Source organism: Erigeron canadensis, chromosome 5 (assembly GCF_010389155.1).
Source record: "Erigeron canadensis isolate Cc75 chromosome 5, C_canadensis_v1, whole genome shotgun sequence".
Taxonomy (NCBI): Eukaryota; Viridiplantae; Streptophyta; class Magnoliopsida; order Asterales; family Asteraceae; genus Erigeron; species Erigeron canadensis.
The window spans coordinates 2717784-2734765 of record NC_057765.1 but is presented as its reverse complement, the minus strand read 5'-3'; the positions used below and the strand labels follow the sequence as shown (position 1 = coordinate 2734765).

At 32.6% G+C, this 16982-nt stretch overlaps 3 protein-coding genes across 4 annotated transcripts; all 3 read right to left on the bottom strand.

Annotated features, from left to right (window-relative positions):
* Window positions 1-2969: 2969 nt before the first annotated feature.
* On the bottom strand, window positions 2970-6604 carry LOC122600063 (F-box protein At2g02240-like). Of its 2 annotated transcripts, XM_043772718.1 has the most exons (7): window positions 6125-6184; window positions 5794-6029; window positions 5443-5592; window positions 5207-5313; window positions 4029-4389; window positions 3735-3928; window positions 2970-3582 (listed from the first exon to the last, which is right to left on the bottom strand). In XM_043772718.1, the coding sequence occupies exons 2-7, from the start codon at window positions 5995-5997 to the stop codon at window positions 3189-3191; spliced, it is 1410 nt and encodes a 469-aa protein (XP_043628653.1). In that variant the 5' UTR covers window positions 5998-6029; window positions 6125-6184; the 3' UTR covers window positions 2970-3188. The 2 variants fall into 2 exon arrangements, with proteins under 2 accessions (XP_043628653.1, XP_043628652.1); XM_043772717.1 differs by having other exon boundaries at window positions 5794-6604.
* Window positions 6605-7354: 750 nt separating this feature from the next.
* Window positions 7355-10697, bottom strand: LOC122599529 (probable receptor-like serine/threonine-protein kinase At4g34500). The gene is made up of 2 exons (XM_043772055.1): window positions 9699-10697; window positions 7355-8497 (listed from the first exon to the last, which is right to left on the bottom strand). The coding sequence occupies exons 1-2, from the start codon at window positions 10653-10655 to the stop codon at window positions 7355-7357; spliced, it is 2100 nt and encodes a 699-aa protein (XP_043627990.1). The 5' UTR covers window positions 10656-10697.
* Window positions 10698-13611: 2914 nt separating this feature from the next.
* On the bottom strand, window positions 13612-16019 carry LOC122599528 (umecyanin-like). The gene is made up of 2 exons (XM_043772054.1): window positions 15881-16019; window positions 13612-13985 (listed from the first exon to the last, which is right to left on the bottom strand). The coding sequence occupies exons 1-2, from the start codon at window positions 16017-16019 to the stop codon at window positions 13612-13614; spliced, it is 513 nt and encodes a 170-aa protein (XP_043627989.1).
* Between the last annotated feature and the right edge of the window lie 963 nt (window positions 16020-16982).

Sequence of the window (16982 nt, the reverse complement as noted above, 5' to 3'; positions counted from 1 at the left end):
TGAAGCTAAAAGAAGATTTCATGTTTTAATGGAGGTTTTTACATAAAAGCATGGTGAAAAAGATGATACAGAGGAAAAAAACAAAAGCCCGACTTTTCATTTGTCATATTTTTCTTTAAACCTCTTTATCTTTAATTCAATGTTCATGTAAAATGTTCATGTAATAAATATATAAAGTTTCGAATAGACAATGTTTTTAAAACAAAAAATAAAAGCAATTGAATAACAAATTTACATGTTCGTTATTTATAACTAATTAGATTATTATGTCAAAATTCTTTTCGTAATTTAAAGGTTTAAAAAGTTCATGCTTTAGATGGTATTGGTGTTTTATGTTTTGTGACATGCAAAATTCATATTGTAGATGGTGTTAATGTCGACTAGAACTAACCAACTAGCACATTCATTTTTTCAATTTAAATAAGTTAAAAGCCAGGACTTATTAGTTTGAAATCCTGAGTTCGCCACTGCACAATACATATAAAATTAACAATGTTGTACGTGAAAATCGAGAACATGAATTTGTTATACATTAACTCAATAATAACGAATTTATTTGGGTTATGTTTTCCTTTTTCCCAAATGGGTTGGATTACCCAAAACAAAAGATGGTTAAAAAAGGTTGAACCAAAACTCCAAGAAGTTACTTTGAGTATGGTAAATAAGTAGACCGGACAATTTTTATCCAAAGTGTTGAAAACGGGTTAATTTGGGTAACTAATTCAACCCGTTTGGGTTTATTAGGGAAGCTCAAAACCAGACTAAGGGTCTAATGGGCATCTTGGAATCATTAAACAATTTTTAGAACGGGTCGAGCGTGTCTATAAACCACTCAACCATTTGTCACAGTTAAAGGGAAAAGAAAAGTAGAAAACGCTGACGGAGTGATAAGGTGAGGAAGACGAAGAGATGACTGGCTGGATTTATATTCCAGATGTGGTATTATAAAGTGTAAAATAAATGTGCTTTGGAGAGCTGTATGTTGTGAAATGATGGATGTACGATTCTGTGTCGGGTGCCACTGCCTATCAATAAACGTCGTTTATTGACAACTAGGCTTATTTGATTGTGCATGACTACATGCGGCATGTGTAAATTTAATATTTATTTATTTTACGTCTTTCATTATTCATTTATATCTGACTCTCTTATAAAACAAACTACCCTCTTATGTTAGGTCCAGTTTTTGTTGAAAATTAGAGCCTCTCTAGTTGGAACTGGAGACCGAAAAATTGTCCAGAAATATTAGAAGTCTAGTTGCAATGTACAGTTATGAAACTGAAGACTTCCTCCGGCTGAAGATCCGAAGAACACATATGAAGACATTTCAGTTGAAGTCGAAGACATCAAGTGGAAGAAAGAGAATAACAATGACAGTGAAGCCCAGTTGACTAACTATCAGATCAATGGACTGGAGACCTTCAGTGTAAATGTACTTACAAAACTTTACACTGTTTACGAGGAGAACCTTTTACTTTACATCTTTTTACCCGGACAATAATTTTGTCTTTGGTTAAAAGAGCATAGATGTAAAGTGGTTGAATAAAGTGACATTCTGTCTTACTTTATTTAGCATATACAAGAATTAAATATTAATTCTTTGTATGCTATCAACCATATTTGTACGTCGAAGTTGAGATCCCAATGCTCAACCTTCAACTATAAATAGAGGTCCTTGCACTACCAAGAATTAACTTTTGCATATCTTACTTTGAAATATTCTTGGTGAACTTGTGCAATATTCTCTCAATCGCAAAAAGGAACATTTCACAACTTTTAGTGTTTCGATTGTTAAGAGAATTTCCAAGTATTAGATCAATTGTATTTCATAGGTTGTTAGGATATTTACACTTTTGTATTATCTTGTTTGCGCAACAACCTTGTATTATATTTAAAGTTAATAAATAAAATACACGTGAAAAATACATATTGTCTCACAATTTACTTACAAGTTATTTACTTTATTGCATCGTTATTTACTTATTGTATTGTCACCTAAATAAGTAAACCTTCCAGTTGACCTGGTACACTGTTCACTTCAACTGGTCTCATCCAGATCCAGTGAACGTGTTGCAAAGTTATCTCACCATCGACATAGAGGTGTCTTCGGTACTCATCTATTATATAGTTGGGACTTACATCTTATCTTTTCAACTTTCTACCTTTAAAATATCCAAAATACCCTTAATTTTCAACACATTTTTAACTCCTACACTAAATTTACCCAATATATCTCTAAAATATTTTTCTAACCATATCTCTATAATACTCTTAATAAAAAGATACATAACTTAACCATAAAATAATACACTATCATTTACATCAATTACCTTTAGATTAATAACCACATCATTACCACCACCACCGCGAACATCACTACTTGTTGCCGCCACCGCCTCCGCATTACGCATTTGCGCGGGTACCTATCTCGTTAAAATTTGAATTATCATTTTATTTTGTTTATTTTGCCACATGAGATTTTTTTTTAAGATCATAATCTGCTATTCTGCTTGATGTTATGGTTTAGCATTTATCTAACTTTGCTGTATGGTTTTAGTTATAATTAGATGGCTGAAAAAATTATATTACGTACATACATACAGTTACATATATATAGTATATGAGTTTATCACTCTTGCAAGAAGTCGAAGCAAAATAGTGTGAGTTTCAAATCGTTCTAGCCTCGACAAAAAACTAAAAAAATGCAGGTTGACTCGCACCCAACCCGCTTTGGCCCGCTTGGACTCGCACCCATTTCAACCCGTATCCGCTTTGACCCGTTACCCAAACCCGCCTGACCCAACCATTTTGCCAGGCCTATTAATACGGGTCGAATTAACCAAAGGTTGGCAAATTAGCTTCTCTTTTGGCATTTCATCAAACATCTTCTACGTGTCTATACGAACCCTCTAAAATCACTATAGATGGATGGGATGGATGATAATCAGTTGAAACAAATGTGACCATAATATCCGTCAAGAAATCGTCGGCTACTTCTTCTCATTTCAGAAGATTTGTTAATAAGAAAACTTGATTATAACGAGTTGGTTGGATTTCCATCTAGTAATTTATACACAGTGAAGGAAAAAACGACCTAGATGTATTCTTACGATGGTCGAAACTCGAATGTCGAGCCAATACTAACAGTGAATAAATTTTTTTCGAGAAAACAGATGCTAGTTGTATCCTTACGATGGTCGAAACTCGAGGCTACGCAGAATAAGGCCAGACATGGTTCCTTCGTAAGTGCTGAGTTTCAAGTTCAAGAAACGACAATCTGAGTTGAATATCGCTACTATAACCTCCATCCATCCGTCTCCCCTCTTCTTTGGAACTCGATCAGTCGCAACTAAATTCCATGGGCTTGGAGATCTAAAATAAAGAATTCCAGTCTCTTTCTGTCCCCAGTTGGATTGATCTCGTACTATTACTGGGCAATGCAACCCTCTACACTTATCTGAAAGCTTGAATACAAGGTAACACACGACGACTTTTGTATTTGGGGACCCCATTTGACTTCCAATATTGCACTTGATGCGAAATACTTGCTGTCTTGGAAGCTCAATTCCCTCGCCTTCAGATCTGTATCAATGCTATATTATCATCTGATTACACGTTTCTTAAGAAACAAACTAGTGTTATGTTTTGAGGAAATTAATGACTAAAAAGGAAATGTACAAGGAAAAGTGAAGGCTTAAATAAGAGAATGTAAAACGTAGGTTCAAACGGCAGACCTGGATTGGAACGAGAGACTTGATAAAGAAAGCTTCTTATTTGAAGTGTCATATAGAACCTGCTCTGCAGGAACCTCAATGCTCACACTAGAAGAAGGCGGTTCCTCAAAGGATTGGTCAGAAAACTCATCAAATTTTCTCTTCTTTGAAACTTGCTCATTGTTTTCTGACTTCTTAATTTCTTCTTGTTTCACCTGCATTAAATTTTCAAGATTTACCCAAACGTTTCCTTTCTTTTGAAAAAATAATAACAAAAAGCATAGAATGAGAATTAGAAAGTATCTCCAAACTTGCATTGTCTAGGGCTTGAAACTCAATGCCTTCAATATAGATGGCACGACTGTCGCAATAGCATCGTGTAAAGCTTTCCAGTAAAATGTCAACATTTGTTTCCTCCTTTTGATTTGAGAATCGACACAATTCAATCATCAGCCATTTGTCGTTTCTCATTGTCGCAAAATATGCATTTAAGTTTTGATTACCCATTTTGTACTTTAGGTTCACATACATCCGGTCAGCATGAGATTTTCTCGGATAACAAAACTTGAACACAAGATGAACGTTGTATTTAACATCTGGAAGTAAAAGTTTTGTGCTTTTTGTGATGTGGATATTTAGATTTGCAACATCTAACATCTCTGCTACTTTTTTAAACCTGCACATATTATAATATTATTAGATGTTAAATATTCATTAACATTATCTGTTAATGTGAAGGGTTGTGTTTATTTGAAAACTAAAATTTTTGTGAAAACTAAAAAACTGGCCAAATCACATTATGATCTAAATCTAACACAATATATTTTAATTGTGTTTTCTAAAAACACAATATGTTTTCAAAAAACACAATGTGTTTTGATAGTGCGTGAAAATCATATAACTGTTCAAACACATTGTGATATGAACTTTACACAATGAGTTTTCAGAAAAAAAAAATTAAAAATACATTGTGTTAAATTCAGATCATAATGTCTTTTGGTAAATGTTCTAGTTTTTACGAAAATTTTAGTTTTCAAAAAATCAAAACCCGATAAAAGTAACGATACTTGATGTACTCCGAAGCCCCACAATATATTCAAAAATATTTTTCAAAAATACATAATTTAATGGGTAAATGATGGGTGCAGTTGTACCCAATCTTTATGTACAGCCATGAACAAAAACTTTAGATGAGTTACAAACTAAACCCTTAAGTTTTATAAATATACAAAACTATCCCTTGATTATCACCTATGCATGGTTGAACGACCTGAAACCAATCCACCAACTTAGCAACCTACTAAGCCATTTGGCCTATATGACCCCTACAAATATCATGTATTCATGTTTGATATTTTCAATTTATATTTAATTTTTATTTAAAAAAAACACTAAACTTATACATCATTAATTTCCATGAAAATCTCATAAGATCTAGCCCGGATTTGGATATACAACTAATAACCAACATTAAGATTAATTAGGAGAGAAACCTTGATATTTGGATAGATTGCCACCTACGTGACCAACGGTTTTTATATAAAAATGTTGTGGCTGAAATTATCTCCTTCCTTTCTTCATTACTTCCAATTGAAAACCACTATCATACACGGCAAAATATTGACAAACCATTATGATCTATCTTTTTTGATTCTATACTATTTAAAAGTATCATATATAGATCCCAAAAACATGTAGAAAATAACATATGAAAAATGAATGAGCGTACCAATTTGCCATCTTGAAGGGAGATTCCCTTGGTAAACATGTTGTAGATATCCTTTTTCCACATAGTGAAATATATTTCAGGAGACTTTGAAAGCTTAAGTATATCTATGTAGTTTACAGGCAATTTGTTCTTCCAGATTTCAATATCCTCCTACATATTTATTAAGCAATTGACATTAATTTCAACACATATCTAAATCTTATAATTAGCATGTATCCATATTCAATTTTGATATGCTTTACCATTTAAAACTAACATATACTAGAAAATGGGATTGTAAAATTGAGTATAGGAAATGGAGTGTTATTCATATGCAATAATTAAATACCTTTTTGAAGACATGAAACTTACTTGATATTCCAATGCTTTTTGAAGTTGTTCTAAAATCGCACCAGCTGTTGGTCGTTCTTTTATTTCATCATTTAAGCATTGAATGGCAATTCTTTGAAATGTAACCAATGATTTTTGTACAATTTGTTTCTTTATGCCATCAAACACTATATCATCAAGTTTTCCTATGGTACGCTGATGCTTAGCTGAATCGCAGATACTCATCTCCTCATGACACGCTGATCTCCCACATAATACTTCAAATAAAATCACACCAAATGAGTAAATGTCAGATTCTTTGGTTAAGAAATGTTTATCCTGATTAGTTGGACATATTACAGAATGCTCAAACCCGCTGATTTTTGCTTTCCAGTCCCCTGTTAGTAGAATATTAGAACTTTTCAAGTCCCTATGTATCACCACTTCTTGTCCTGCATCACATTTGTGAAGAAAATCTAACCCCTTGGCAATATCAGTGCATATCTTAAGTCGTTTGGTCCATGAAAAATCAGCATCGTTTAAATACAAGTCGAGGCTTTGGTTAGATGCATGTTCATAAACAATGAATTTTTCATCCATGGTCTTACAATAGCCTACAAGATCGACTATATTTTCATGTCTGCGCTTGAAAGGAATTTCAAACTCTCTGCAAATACCAGATTCTAGAATAGATCTTCTCAACTGCTCTACAACAACCTCCTTACAACCATTATTGTATTGACATTCTCCATTGTATACCATCCCGAGGCCTCTGGTTATATTGCAGCTGTTATCACCGACGGTTTCTCCTTCAAACTTTATGTCATCGAATGACATTTTTAGCGTGTCCTTACGATTTTCCTATGAATCACGAGACACTTGATCAGCTTAATTATTAGTTAGTTGATTTCTAGTAATAGTAATCAATAAATGTTAATGTGACCAAATTTCTTTTATAATCTTTAGGAAAATGATCCGTACTGCAAACAAGCTTAGCTACTGCCACTTTAAAAAAAGTTACATATTAAACTTTTAAATTTGATAAACATACATAGCCCCTGAATTTTACATAAACTCCCCTGGATTTTACATAATCCTCCATGCTTTACCTAAGATAAGTACTGCACCTAACCTTTCCCCATAATCTTTTGACTAAAAACGAAAAGCACCCATTGTCCCTGTTGAACATGCAAGAGAAATTTCTTCTATAATCTTTTGACCAAACAATCCGTTAGTGCTACAGAGACCATGGCCAAACATATGTTATAACAAATCAATCTATACGTACAATGGGCCTAATCTATACAAAATTTCCTAAAATATATATCGAACTCATATACATAATCCAACAAAACCATGGGCAAATAAATGAATAATAGATTGCCTATTCAAAATTTGCGCTTCATAATTTCGGAATTAACAGTTCTACCAAATGAACAAACGACTATGGCTAAAGGATCAGATAACTTAAAAGAGAATTCTACTCAAGCAGTAGAATAGATAGTTTTTGGATGATGGTAAGTCATGGTGTAAGAAAGGTTTAATAATTGTATGTTTTGAAATTTGACTAAACAAAAACAATTGTGTCTTTGATATCAAGAAGCTATCTTATTCCAATTTTCTTGCAAACTAATGTACTTTCAAAATCGATAGTCAATGGACACAATCTAGTAATTTGGTGTTTTATATTGTTAAGTTTTAAGACAATGAAGAAATATTTTATATGATAGTATGGATATATATAAGATAGATATAATGTTACCATAACCTTGAAACAATGACTTACTTGAAAATGTAATGCTTTCACAAGTTCTTCGATTATGAAATTCATTTTTGGACGAAGGACTTGAGTTTTTGCCAAACACTTAGATGCGACTTCACAAAATGCGACTAAAGAACGTTTATCTGGTCCTAATTTTAGTGTGGAACTGAGTTCATGAGCTTCATTCATTAATCTTGCATCTACCAATTCCATTATTGTTCCGTTATTGAAGTGTTTTCGTGCCGTAGGTGCAAGCCCCTTCTCATGTTGGTTGGTGTAAAATGGATCATAGGCCAACTTACCGGATAGAATTTCAAATAAAACTACTCCAAAAGAGTAAATATCGGATTCTACTCTCAACTTGCCGGTCTTCATGTATTCTGGATCCGCATACCCTGGTGTGCCTGCCAATATCTTTGGGTATATAGTGCTTTCCGGGTTATTTGTAGGGTGGAATATAGAAAGCCCGAAATCAGCAATCTTGACCTCCAAATTCTCATCCAAAAGAATGTTACCGCTCTTTATATCACGGTGTATTATAACTCTTTTGTCGCCCATGGCTTTGTGCAGGTAATTTAAGCCATTTGCGATACCAAGGCACATCTTCAATCGTTGATCCCATGTAAGATTAATTATTTTGTCTACACTTTCGAGATAATCATCGAGACTTCCGTTAGAAGCATACTCACACACAAGAATCCTTTCACCTTCAACACAAAATCCAAAAAGATGAAGTATGTTGGGATGATCACATCCATGTAGAAATTCTAGGTCGTCTCGGAACTCTTTGTTCACTATCTCGTCTTTACGCGTAATGTGTTTTATGGCTACTGTAGTTCGATATCTAGGCAATTTATCATCATTCATGATTTCAGAAAGATAGAGTTGTGCTTTATACACTTTCCCATATCCCCCCTTGCCAATACAACATGTTTCATCAAACTTGTTGGTGGCCGACAATATGACATCAAGTTGAATTTCCATCTATAAGAAAAAAGGAAGAGTGTTGTAATATATGTTAGCAACAGGTGACATAGCCGGAAATTTCTAATAGGGCTAGGGTAGTGAGCCAAGTAAACATGTAATAATGTTTATCTCGAAAACTATTTCCAAAAAACAAATCAGCTATACTTAACAAACATTTGCTTCAATCAATCCATTATACCAAAGAAAATCTACATTTTATACCAAATAAAGCCTAGCGCCTTAATCTATATATATTTATACGGTTATACCAAAGAAAGCCTAACATCCACGTACACGTAAGAAATACAATAGTGTTGAATTCTTGACTTTTTACCCAGCCCCGACCACCTTGTCGCACCTTCAATGAGATCCTTACCTGACGAAACACAGATGGGACCAATATAATGTTGCACCATGTGCTAACCATACCCAATATGATATAGTTATGGGGTATCTAACTACCATTTTTAATTAATTATAGTTTCTATTTTAGAATCAATTTCATATTTCGATCATCTCCTCTCAAAATTATATAAATATATCATATATATATCTGATTAAAAATAATAATATATATGATATTTACCCAACTTGATAAATTAAATATAAATACGATCCTAAAATCATTAATAATTATCTTTATGATTTTAAACACTTATATTGGGTATATGTGATGTGATACTTATATTGTCTTTTATACGATGACACCTACGAAGCTACGATGAGTGACTATTAACACCATTAAACAACGTCCAAAAAATATTAATCATGCTGCATTGCGCAGTGGTATGCTAGTTTTGTATAAGACATGTTTTTTTTTTTCATAATTAAATAAAAAAAGTAAAATCTGAAATATATAAACTAAATGATGAGTTAATTGCAATGCATTTTAAAAAAAATTTAAAAAAAAAAAAAACATATTTTTTTACGAATTTAACTTACGAAAGTAGTCCAATGTACTATGAAAGTTTTGTCAAAATAAGGAAGATATTGAATTAAATTATAAATGGAAATTTAAAACTTAGACTTGTTTTTGCAGTCAAAGTCATTTTTTTGTGGTTTAGCAAGCTTTGGCTACCAAAAACAGATTGTGGCGAGAAAAGTTTCGTCCCTTTTCTTGGTAGTGTAATTGCATTGAAAATATAAATAAGATAGAAGAGTATGCCTTGAATGTTCAAAAAAAAATAAAAAAATAGATAGAAGAGTAAGATGATCTTACAAGCTTTTCCTCTTTCAAAGAAATATACAACGCTTGCTCAAGTCCTTCCACTATCCGATTCATGCTTGGGCGCTTGCTTCCTTCCTGGACACAATTATAAGCTATTTCTGACACGATCGGCAACGAAAACCGGTTCTTTTGTTTCCTTAGATCAGGATTGATAATGTCATTTAAGGTTCTTCGATCTTCATAGTGTTTCTTGACCATTCGAACAAATGAATCATATCCACTACCGCCGTCTTTATTATTAACCTCTGCTGCTTTCTTCCCACATATGACTTCAAACAATATTACTCCGAAAGCGTATACATCAGACATATGGGATCCATTATATTCTGGGTCTGTGTAGCTAGATCTTGAAAACGATAAATTTATACGAGTAACGTAATGTCGTATGTCAAATCCAAAACAAAATACCCTGGCTTCCCAATCTTTATCTAACAGAATTTTAGAGCTCTTGATTTCATGGTCAAACCCATTATTCTGTTGTAGACCACTTTCAATATTTTCATGAACATGTCGCAAAAAACTAGCGGCACCTAGACATATTTTCAATTTTTGGGACCAAGTGAGAGCCGTTGGATCAGTTATATATTTTTCGAGACTTCCGTTTTGTTGATACTCGAAAACCATGATTTTCTCACCATTCTCGTCACAGAACCCAACTATAGGCAGAGTATTTGTATGGTTAATCAGGTCAGAGTGTTTTTGGATCTCTCTCAAGAACTCATTTTGTAATAGCCTGAATGAAGGAAGATACCTCCGAATAACAACATCGATCCAATCTTCTTTAGACCGCAAAAGTAGTTTTCCTTTGTAAATATCTGTAAAATGACCTCGTTTTATGAAGTTTTTTTTGGAAAAGTTGTCGGTAGCAGATACTATATCATCAATTGCTATTCTTAAGGGAGCTAGTTTCGAGCTTAAAAAAGCCACATTATCTGAAGGGTTTTCCATGCCAAAAAAAGTCAACAGACCCAAGTGATCAGTGATGGTCACCACACAAAAGTGAGTTTTCGGACCGGATTATGTGTGGTGTGATTAATTCATGTATTGAGTGATGATCAATTGATCATCGGTATGAAAGCTTTTTGGATGATGTAAATTGTAAATAGAGTTTATAAGTCAACGAACATAATAAGTCAACGGACCCTTTAATCATAGTAGTGCTGTATTTATTTCAAACAGAAGCTTCTCTACCTACCTACTCTAGTTTTCAGATCTAGATAGTCGAAATATTGGTTACTACTCCTTAAACTATGAAATATGTCGAAAATACAACTTGAAAAACGGGTATTATCTTTAATTGAAAATTTTACAATTTTTACTCTGTAGTGTATCAATTTTTCCAATTGGTATTTGGCACCTCTGTCCAAACCCGTCTCATGAAAATTCATGTTTTTTGTTGCTATTGTAATACCAGAAAAAAGATCTACCAATCAACTCAAATAAGACTTCATTTCGTCGAATGCCCAAATCAAAAAATTGTATTCGTTGCAAAACTTCCATATCGCACACCAAGTGATGAAGAGGATCGTTTACCACCTTTGCTGTAATAAGAATCGGTGAATTTAAAACATTGTGTGGCCTTTCAAAGAAATCAGATATATTTGTTTTTCAATAGGATTGGGATATGAAGTTAATAGATTTTGGGTAAAAGAAATCAGATAAGAATTACGTTTGGAATACTAGCACGGTACCCGCGCTATGCGGCGGTGGTCGTGGCGACGACAGTGTGATGGTTGGACGACTGTTGGTGGTGGAGCGGCGGTGGGTTGTGTATATAATTGATGTAAAAGGTTAATGGACATATTTTAAATGATAAAGGACTGACAGTGTAATTTAATCATTAATGTTAAGCGGATAGTGTATATGAAAGTATTTTAAGGGGTGTTAAGTGAAAATATTACATATTTTCAACATTATCAAAAATAAAAAGGGTTATTCTTTTTATAATATAGTATAGATATAGATATTTGTTTTTTAAAACTTTAGAAAAATTGGGTCGGTGATTGGGATCGGAATTTACAAAGTGTGGTTGATGGACTTTTAAAAAGTTGCGACGAACGACAATTGATGAAAAATAGTAAACGAAAACCAACCAACGACCGAAACAACTAAACACAATTATAATGACTAAATTGAAAAGCATTATTAAAAAGTGATTTTTTTACTTATAACACGAGAATTCACTTATAACATGGCAACCATATAAGAAACCTATGAATAAATTTAAAAAGTTATACTTTAAACAAAGTAAAGCATGATTGTTCACTTTTCTTTAAAAGTTAATAAACAACAACCAATCAACAACGAAACAACTAAACACAATTATAATGATTATATTGAACAACATTATATACTAGTATTAAAAGGTGAATTTTTACTGATAACACGAGGATTCACTTATAACATGAGAACCATGTAATAAACAATGTAAAGCATGATTGTTCATTTTTTTTCTTTGAACTTTTCATCGATAGCACTAGGTAATGATGAAGACTCTTTTTTAAAAAGAAAATATATCTTTTCATTTACTCGGCAAACCAAATGACAACTAAGAAATAATTTTAAATAGAGTTAATTACTGAAAAGGTACCTAATGTTTGCACCATGATACTGGTTTCATATCTTTCCTTTCGAAATTACGCTGATCATACCCTACGTATGCAAATGTCCACTCGGACCATACTAGAGGCCAACGCCGTCAGGTGACCGTTAAAACCTCCCTCACATGACTTGCACGTGAGGGGTAAAATTATTTCTAAAATGTTTAGTTATTAATTTTATTTTATTTTTTATATTTTTCATACCTAACTTTTTTTATAATGTACAAAAAAAAAGCAAAAAAATAAAAATAAATAAACATTAGGTACCATTTAAGTAATTAAGAAGCATTAGGTATGGAACCAGCAATATCATGCAAACGTTAGGTACCATTTCAGTAATTATGAAACATTGAAACGCGATATTACATCTTTACCCCTCACGTGCAAGTCACGTGGGGGAGGTTTTAACGGCCACATGACGGCGTTGCCCTCCAGTTTAGTCCGAGTGGAAATTTGCATACATTGGGTATGATCAGCGTAATTTCGAAAGGAAAGGTATCAAACCAATAATATGGCACAAACGTTAGGTACCATTTCAGTAATTAACTCTTTTAAATATGTATATTAAGATCATAAGTGATTAACTATAATCATTTTGCTAGTTTGCAGTTAAATAATTATGAAGGTAGCTTTTGAAAGGCTATGTGTATGGGTGGGATTGGACGATGAAAAGAAAATATGGGAACAGTGGGGTTTTTATTTATATACATGTCTAAAATCTTTTATATATTAGTTTTAAGTTTTAACCACGAGATTATGAGAAATTGCGAATTATTACTCGCAAGTCGTAACATTTAATGGATTCTTTATAGCTGGGCTAGTTGGGCTTGAGGTAACACCAAGTTATGAGCCAAGGCCCATGGGCTTCATGAAAAAATTAAGTTTCAAAAACAAAAAAAGTTACACTAATTAAATGGAATATTTGGGCTGGTATAGGGGGCATTACCCCCGTACCTATGCGTTACATGCGCCCTTAAATGACGCCTATGATGCTAAGTCGAGATTTTTGATAAGCATGTGTTAAGTTTATCATTTTTTTTCAATCCTATGGTTATGCCAATATTCAATTACACAGTATAGTGACTATATATGGTTGCTTAAATTTAGACGTACCATAATAAATTAGTGGTGTCGATGTTTAAAATGGCTAATTAAACTGTTCAAATGCATTATAATTCAAATTTGAAATACAATCAAAACTTTCATTACCATTATTGAATTAATCCAACATACAAAAAGAAAAAAACAAAATCATATCACAAAAAAACACAAGGTGAAATGAAAGTTTGACTAGCTAATCAATACTAGTTCAAATACACCAACAATCCTATAAACACGAGTGATAAAGTTCCGGTAGCCGCCATGGCAGGTGCATCATTAGATCCACGATCCCTTGGCGGTGAAAAGGGTGAAGGTGCGCCAGGAGGTGACCCTGGTGAAGGAGCGTTGCCAGTGGTGGTGTTGGTGTTGGTGTTGGCATTGGTAGTGATTGCCAACTTTTGGTTAAGTGTACAATGGTTTAGTAGGGTGCAAATAAAGTAGTGTGAGCCGGCTGTATCGATGGTAAATCTTGCCGGCCCATTTGTTTCGACGGAAAGAGTATTTGCAGTGTTGCATCCGTCGAATGAAGATTTTGTAACATTAGCCACCGTATGGCTGCCAGTGGTGAAACTGAATACTACATATCAAGTAAATAAGTTAGCTTTGAAACATGTTTAATAGGGTTGTCAATGGGTTCAGGTTCGGGTTGACGGGTTGGTGGGTTAAAAAACCTGACCCTAACCCAACCCACTAAAAATTTCAGGTCAGAAAATTTAACGTTGACCCATAACCCGTCAACCCATGACCCAACCCATATGATCTGATAAGCAAATATATATAAATATATAATGAACTAAATCGCTGGGAAAAAAACGAAAAAAAGAAAAGAAATATATAATAGAACTTGGCACAAAGTTAACAAACTTGCCGTCTCACTCAACATCACTACAACAAATATTTTATTTCTTAACACTCATTTCTTCGCACTTTTTAAAAATGTTAAAAAAATTATTAATTTGTTCACACTTATAAATGTGTGAAAAAGAACTCGCATTTAAAAGTGTGAATAAAGTTAAAGGATCAAAAAAATTTCACAATTATATATGTATAAACAAAAAGTTCACATTTTTTAGTGTGTAAAAATATATGATTGTTCACACTTAAAAGTGTGGAAATAATTTGTGACACCAAATTTCATCACACAAGAGGAAGTGCGAGAAATTTGAGTGTGACAAATTAGCTCTCACACTTTTAAGTGTGAAAATACTTGACATTTTTTCATACTTTTAAATGTGAACATTTTGTTTATACATATACTTGTCAAAAAAGTATGACTTTATTAATTTTTTCACACTTCTAAGTGCGAATTTTTTTATACAATTTTAAATGTGAACAAATTAACATATTTTTTCACACTTTTTAGAAATGTGAGGAACTAATAGTGAGCAATTGACATTTTTGTTGTAATGCATCAGTTAACATCTCACAAAATTTTGAATCCTCCTCTTATTTTAGGTATGAAGTTACTTTAGATTAGATATATAGAAAATAAGAATGGGACGTATGGATAAATAGATTGTGAATTATAAGATATTATATATAAATCAAATATTTTTAAGATATCGGGTTGGCCGGTCGATCGACCTGACAACCCAACAACTCAACCCGGACCCAACCTGAATTCAAGTTGGCGGGTCAAAATCCCCATCCCTAACCTGACTTTTTTCGGTTTGGGTTCGGGTTGGGTCGAGATTGACAACCCTATGATATTGTCATGAACAGAATAGTAATTTTTATTAAAATATGTACATAAATAAAAAAAAAATGGACAATTTGCTTATATGTAAAAGAATTTAAAATAAAAAATACACGTAAATCTCAAATAAACACATAATTAAAGTGTGAGCAACTAACTTTGAACAAAAATTTCCCGACTCTGAAGATTGAGGAGTCGATGCCAATAGTCTCTACAATGTATGTTTATTATGATCGACTCGTTTTTTGACAAAATATGACGATAAACAGATTTTTTTTTTTTCTAACTGCATCTTTTTTTAATATATAGCCGTAAGTTGTATGTAGTACTATATGTTGTAAGAACAAATATCCCTAATATACAGGTTAGTGGTCGTTTAACTCCACATGTTAAAGCCTCCGGGTTTTTTTTGTTTTTGAAATTGAATATCTTTAATTAGTTTTTGGGCTTATGTTTATATTTTGTAGTAGGTTAATTTTATAATTTTATTTAAAAAAAAGCTATTTTAAACTTTTTTGGCTTATTAAAAATGTAGATAAAAACTTTTATCCCAATTAATTCACAAGTTTTTTATTTATTATTGTCGGTCTCAAACCTCGATAAAGGGAGGAGGGTTTTTTAAGAAGGTTTTAATGATAAAACACAAAAGAATAAGTCTCGTTTAAGGTCACAAAATAACTTAAAGCCCTATATAGACAACTATATATTTGCTAAAAACAATCTTACTACACTAGTTAGTGTGCATTTTTAAGTAACACTATGCATGAATAATATACCTAAAACATCACCAACAACAAAAGTTTGTTGTGAAGCCCAAGTGGCATAAGGATCACCACTGATCGGAGTAGCCCATCCTGTGTTATCTCCGACGGTGTATGTCGCCGCCAACACGCTTGGTGCCGCTAACAGAGTCATCCAAAGCATGAAAATATGGTTATTCCTCTTCATTATATATGTCTTTACTACAAAGTATACGAAGAGGAACAATGCATATATAATGGAAATACTACATTCCTAAACCCACAATATATAAAGGGGTTCCCAACTAATGGATGATTGACAGGTAGACTAACACATATGTTTTTTATTCGCTGACAATCACTTATTTTATCAAAAGAACTACGGAGTATATTTTATAAAATGTCTACAACATTGAGAAAAGAAAAAATATTGTTCAAACTTAGACATGAGGCATGTTTAAGTTGAGGTCTAGTTAACTTTTTGATGCAATCTGTTATGCACACAGGTTGGATAAAAATCAGATGAAGCAACAAAAATTCTTTTATTAATCAACTGTCATTTTACAAAAATGTAAAATATAAAGTCCATATCCAGAAAAAAGAAAAAAACCCAACAAATAAAACAAACCGAACTAATTTAAAATAAAGATAAGCATAAACTTATATGATGGATAAACCCCAAAATCTTCATAACTGATTATGGTTCTGGACCCAGGTCAAAATACCCGGTTTGACCCGACTCTATTGCATTACTTTTATTTTTCTTTTTTCCCCCTTGTATTCATAATTTATTTGCAAGGTTAAGTGTTACAAAAAAGTGGTAAATTATGCTGTATATAAGATTTGCTAGCTGTCAATAAGAATAGCTATTTGTATCCCTTTATCTAATTAAGAGAGTATAATTTTTGTTTAGTTGACAATTATAAGAGAATGTCATGGATGACTTTTCATGATGTGTCGATTTATCATTAATTTACTAACTTTAAGCATCTCATGTCGTTTAAATTATTCTAATCATTTATCTTAATCATCCATTAATAAATATAAATAATAAGAAAATAAAAAGGTAAAAAATAAAACAATACATGATAATACAATATGGTGGATATGTATAAATGTTCTTTTTTAAAAAAAAATT